This window comes from Sinocyclocheilus rhinocerous, unplaced genomic scaffold, assembly GCF_001515625.1.
Source record: "Sinocyclocheilus rhinocerous isolate Xijiao unplaced genomic scaffold, SAMN03320098_v1.1 scaffold568, whole genome shotgun sequence".
Taxonomy (NCBI): Eukaryota; Metazoa; Chordata; class Actinopteri; order Cypriniformes; family Cyprinidae; genus Sinocyclocheilus; species Sinocyclocheilus rhinocerous.
The window spans coordinates 2,117,571-2,123,759 of record NW_015652173.1 but is presented as its reverse complement, the minus strand read 5'-3'; the positions used below and the strand labels follow the sequence as shown (position 1 = coordinate 2,123,759).

The following is a 6,189-nucleotide window of genomic DNA, read 5'->3' as shown; positions in this document are numbered from 1 at the left end:
CTTTCAATTCAAGTATATTTTTGTAAAAATATATTTTTTAGAAAATATACTAAATTACAATTGTTTTAAAGTGTGTTAAAAGTTGTATTGTGAAAATAGACAAAAGCATGATGCTAGTATACTTTTTATATATTTAAAGATAATACTTTTTTGTTAGTATATTTGCAATGTACTATTAAAACAGGTAATATATTACAAATACAATAAAGTATACTTTTTTTCACTAGGGCGAGGCACACGCAAATATCTGCTCAAGTGTAAATGTTTGTAATGTGGCAAGTTACGTTCTAAACATTATTATTTCTAATATATGTTTCAGCTTTAGTTAAGTTTTGGTTAGCCTATAGATGACACTGCTTATGCAAAAATACAGCCTTTATGTAACTTAGCTAGCCTATAGTTTACAGATGTTCGTAAATATCTGAGGTGTAAATATTCATAATGTATTTCCCCAGTTTAGGATAGCTTTAACGTTAGCTTACGGGAGCTAAAATATATTTCGCTCAGCTTTGGTCAGCTTCTAACTCTTATGTGATTTAGCCGTAGGTTAAATATTTTAGCTTACGATATCTGCATTAAAATTATCAACGTAGCTTGCATTTACAAATATTTGCTCAGGTCTAAAAGTGTAATATTTAGGCTATACAAATTATGTCCGTTTGATGGCGTTCGCTAATGTCTCAGGCGTACATGTTTGAGATGCACTACATACGAACAGTCTATGGCCCATCAACAGATATTTGTCCCGCCTGTTGCCCATCAACAGATATACATTGTGCGTCCATACCCATTAATTGCCCACCCGTTTACTTTGAACAATGTATGCTAACCATTTTGAATTTATTTATTTTCAGGAATGTGGCTGCATCACCGGCTCGCACCGGGGCACGCAGGTGTCGTTCAGTTTTCAGTGCGATCGAGAATCATACTGAGTAAGTGCACAGACATTATATTTTACAGTAATTTTGTTTACATCATCATAATACAAAAAGTATTAAAAAAAAACATATATTGTCTTTATCCATGGCCATTAGTGATTGATAATGATAATTTCTTTGTCATTAGCAGGAGTAAGTGCACAGACTTAATAATTTACAGATGTAATTTTGTTTATATCATCATAATACAAAAAGTATATGTACTTGTATGATATCACTGAAACGTGTGTCTTTATGCATGGTCATTAGTGATTGATGATGATGATATAAAAACAAAATACAATAGTTTCTTTTAGTGTTTTATCAGCATGCTCATGTTTTTTTTTTTTTATATATAAACAGACATGACAGTGAAAATGATCAGCCACCTGTTCTAAAGAGAGCAAAGGCAAACAAACAGGCAAGATGCAGGCAGTCCAAAATGTCATGGAAAACACAGACTGATGATGACACGGTTCCACAGACTCTGCGATTCCTATACCTGCGCGGGAACCTGGACCACAACTGAGGTCTGCTGACTCACATTCTCCAATGAGTCTATTCAAACTGTTTTTTGAGAATGAGATTCCTGCCCGCACAGGAACCTGGACCACAGCTAAGACCATGTGATGCACACACTCCCATGAGTCTCGCGTGAACATTTTGGCGGCGTTATGCAAATCTTCCCACATAGTGAGGTAGATATGTGGGGGTGTGTTAGAACCAGCCGTTTTAGGTAGGTGGACTGACTCTGAACTTTTATAAAGAATATCTCTTTGGATTTGAGACTTTAGTCTTTGCAACTTTACAGATCTTCTTTATGCAGCAAGAGCTTGTAACACTCCAAATAGAAAGGAAAAATTGAAATCGCATCATATAATCCCTTTAAAAGTTCATTGACCCTAATCTGAACCTTATTTTATCTGAGCACAGCTATGCGAAGAACTACCACGAGGAGGCGCTAAACACCACTTAATTGTAAACACGTTAATGCAAGTGCGTTCTTCAGTTTATGCTTATAAAACATGTAGACCGACTCAACAGGTATCCACAACTGGGATACCTGTGCATATGATACATATATTTTCCATTTCCGTCATGTCCTCTCGTGTTATGCTCAGTGCATATATTTAACAAAGACTTGCCGTCTTTACCTCAGAACACTTACGCGCGCGCCTTACGTGTTTTACCAGTTGCATGATCCTGATGTCATAATTTGAAAAGAAGTGTTCAATTATCTAAAAAAGACAGGAAATATGGAAAGAATATAAATTGTAATAGTGTAGGTTTATTTATAAATTTTTTTATAAAAATAAAAAAAAAATTTTTGTTTGTTTGTTTTTTATATAATATCCTTCTCTCTACCAAATCTGTTCACTCCACACTCCAGATCAGTAGGTGGCGGTAATGCACCTTTAAGTTGGTTTGCCAAAACCGCCAATAAACATCAGAAGAAGAAGAAGAAGAAGATGTCATAATTTGACGATTATTTCCCACGGACACGGCGAACAACACACCAGAGAAACGTGACGGGGCTGGATTTCCACCGTGGGGCTGAACCAATAGCAGCTCGCAAACCCGAGTCACTCATTCCGGTAATCCGTAACGTTACACGTGTCATATTGTGTGCTGCCCAATGGAAGATACGAGAGCGTCTACAGCGGCTGCTCCTCATCTCAAACTTCACAGAGTCCTGGACGGCTGAAATCGGGGATTGTTTACGCTTTTGGACTACCATCGACTTCACTCAGCCTTTAGGATGGAATAAATTGGATCTGTTTTTAGTTGTTTTAATACTACAATTGATTGCTTCTGTTGTCCTCATCTGTAAGTCGCTTTGGATAAAAGCGTCTGATAAATGACTAAATAAATAAATAAAAAATAAAAAAATTCAATCGCGCGAGTCACGTGATGGAACGGTCCCGTTTTCACGTATGCTGTCTACCACGCATGCTGTAAGATGAATTGTGTGAATGAATGAATAACCTAGTGCTACAAATATTTTAATGGAATGCATATTAGAGCATTGTCGTGTAACCTGTCAAAACGCCGTCAGACTTTTGAATCTTTTTATTGACGATAGTTTGAGTTTGTAAACATCAATTTCTGCTTATGTAATAATGAAAACAAACTTGTATAAGTTTATTGCTTTAAACCTGGTGCATGCTGAATCAGACAATAAGAGTTTTATAAAATATTTTTTAGTTAAAAGATTCTTATTAGGGGTTTTGATTTATCCCAGTGACTCGAATCTTCTGAATCAATTCAACAGGATTTGTTCAATGACTTTCGGTTAAGCCAGTAGGTGGCGACGCGCAGTGTTTTGTAAACAAATCATTTGAATCATTGACTTAACCATTTCCTTAAAAAACACCAAATTGTTTGTCCGAAACCTTTCTTACAAAACTTTATTAAAATGTATGTACAAATCTATCGCAAAGTGTTTTTAAGCATCGTTCTCGTTTTCCTTACAAATGACAATGAAGCAGATCCGTTGTGTTTCATTCATTTTTTCTTTTCAATTATTTTTGGGCATTATTTTTAGCCTGATATATAAAAAATATTAACCTTAATTAGTCCGTGTGTTTCAGTTAGGCACTTGTGGAGTATTTTTACACATTTGTAATTCATTTGCTCCATTTTCTCTCTCAGAACATTCAGCAGATCATCGTTCAGAAAAATGTTTCAAAAGGAAGATAACGAGCAAGGACAATACATTAGTTAAAACACAGATTTTATTCACTGCTACCTATTTTAAAAAGTATATTAGGAGTAGCGAGCTGGAGTTGTAAGAGGTAGAATGAGGAAGAATGTAAGAGGTTAAATAGTATTTTGGTGGCAAGATAGAATTTTCCAATGAAACCTGAATCAATAACAACCAATAGAGATTTGGTTGATCAGTGCAAGGTGCTATTAATATTGCAATTTGCTGAAAATCATTTGCATTTTTACTTAAAATATGTACATTGATTTTATCTTACATGTTACAACATGTCATGTACACTTCCTTAGTGAGAAATAACTCCTGGTAACTCTTGCTAGTTGGTAAAAACTTCAAAAATTTAGCACTACTTACTAGGTCATGGCATGCCTGTTCTAGTACACCCCCAAAACAAAATCAAGACTTTGTAAAAGAGCATAATAGGACCCCTTTAACTTTTGTAAATATTATAATGTTAGACATTTTCTCTTTGGCAGGTTTTTACTGGAATCTTTAGAAGATTTGGATACAAGTTTGAGGAAACTGAATTCAAGGCTTTTTGTGGTGCGAGGACAGCCAACGGATGTCTTCCCGAGACTCTTCAAGGTCTGTATTTCTCTCAGGATATTTGTCTTGTGTCTTTTAGTCTCACTTTGGCTTTTGAAATCTAAACAGTTATGTCTGACAACTTGAAGCATGGAAAGTTTCCATCAGGTCTGAGTATATACTGTTGCACAAAGCGATGCTGAGTTTTTCGGTATGTTCATGTGTTTGGTTAGTGGATTTGACTGAGCATATTTTAACATAAGCTCACTTTTAATGTATCTACAGTGATGTTAGTGGTCAGTTATCATTAGTTGGTTGATCTGCAAGTGATGATTTGTTTCAGAAGATTTTTCTCAAACTATGAAGAAACTGCAAACTGCTATGCGAGTTGTTTTGGCAGCAGCCGTTTTAAACAGATAACCAGCCTGAACGCTGATTTAAAACATATTGCCAAATATCAGCCTCTGGCTAATTAGTTTAGCAAACATTAGCTCTTGGCTGGTTTCTATGGTTCCATAATAGTGCTGGGCGGTATGACCAAAAATTTACATCACGGTTATTTTTCAAAATTATACCGGTTTCACGGTACATGACGGTATTTTTTTTTTCATGCATGACCGGGTGTTAATCATATTTTCTACTGATTGAGAGAGGAAATACTGCAGTATATTGACTTAGAATGCCCTATTTTACTGTCATGATGAGTGAATATTGTCAAAAAATACCACACTAAATGGTGACTAAACACAACCCCTTTTAATACATGTTAACCAGGAGTCACTCTCATTTATAATCGCGGCATCGTCTGATAAAATCAACATGCATCTACACTAAAGAGCGGCTATGCGGTTGTTTTGGCTATATTACTTAGTCTCATTCTGTTCTGCCTGCGTCTGAGTAACAAACTAAAAAAAACAACAAACAAAAAAGTGCATGTGATATTAACAGACGAACTACGCTCATATTTATAATTCCAAACAATCAGTAAGCGACAAGTGCTAGGAAACGCTGTTTTGTACTCATTTATTGACAAGTCGCTGCGGTGCGGCCAACTGAATGCGCTGCTTCTCTGCCGCTCACTGCACAGAACAGACGCCGAGAGAGGTGACACTTCTCCGGGAAAGTCAGACCTCACGTTCGCGGGACAGCACTGGCGAAATCTTCCAACTGAACCATAGCTAAGGTTTATCCAAAAAAGTCACTAGGTTTGTCAGTATGAATATTCTATGGAAAAAAGCCGCTAAAAGGGTCTGAAAGTTGCTAAATCTAGTGCTAAAGTCACGCTCATGTGTGTGTGAGACGCGGGAGCTGATGGCAGGGGGCGGTGGATATTTGTGGCGGTCAATGTGGATATTGTGGATGAGTTCTTCTGTCATCACGTTCTATTAGTTCTACAGCTTCAGTTTCGGAACTTTCACGCTTAGTAACACATACAGCTGTTCCCTCACCACAGTGCAACAGTGAAAAGGGACCCCTTTCAAACAGTGTCGAGTTCCGAACGTTGTTTAAGTGACATATACCGGTATTGCAGTATTTTCAAAATTCATATCATAACAAAAATAAACACCGGTATTCAGTATGAACCAGTATACCGCCCAGCACTACTGTAAACCATCAAAAGACGACGACATTGCTGTTGAAGACCTCAGCATAGAGAGAGGGGTAGTGGTCAGACATGATGTCCAGCTGTATGAATGGCTGGTGTTTATGAACTCGACACACAGATAATGTGCACAGCAGGCCCATCATGATAACAGCTCACCACTTGACCTCATCTAGACTCCAATGCTATCGGACTCTCTGTGACGCTGATAATGAGGTCGGTAATATGATGCTGGTCTTGTGACGAGCTCATTCTCTCTGGACAGTGAACAACACACTCTACAGCTTTATTCAGGACATGTGACTGCTGATCTCTCTCATACTGAGTTGGTGTGAAGGGAAGGAGAAGAGATGTTCTGCTATAGCCTGAAAGCATTCAGTTCTTCTGTTTCAGTAAAACCTAATAATGTCACAATTTGAATT

The 6,189-nt window shown here is 37.1% G+C and overlaps 1 protein-coding gene across 1 annotated transcript in view; it reads left to right on the top strand.

The window, feature by feature from the left end:
• Positions 1 to 675: 675 nt before the first annotated feature.
• LOC107714018 (cryptochrome-2-like) overlaps positions 676 to 6,189 on the top strand; it is a 24,985-nt gene continuing 19,471 nt past the window's right edge. Inside the window, exons 1-3 of the mRNA XM_016519706.1 lie at positions 676 to 692; positions 855 to 932; positions 4,116 to 4,224. Coding sequence (XP_016375192.1) covers positions 676 to 692; positions 855 to 932; positions 4,116 to 4,224 — 204 coding nt within the window. The remainder of the gene's footprint in view (positions 693 to 854; positions 933 to 4,115; positions 4,225 to 6,189) is intronic.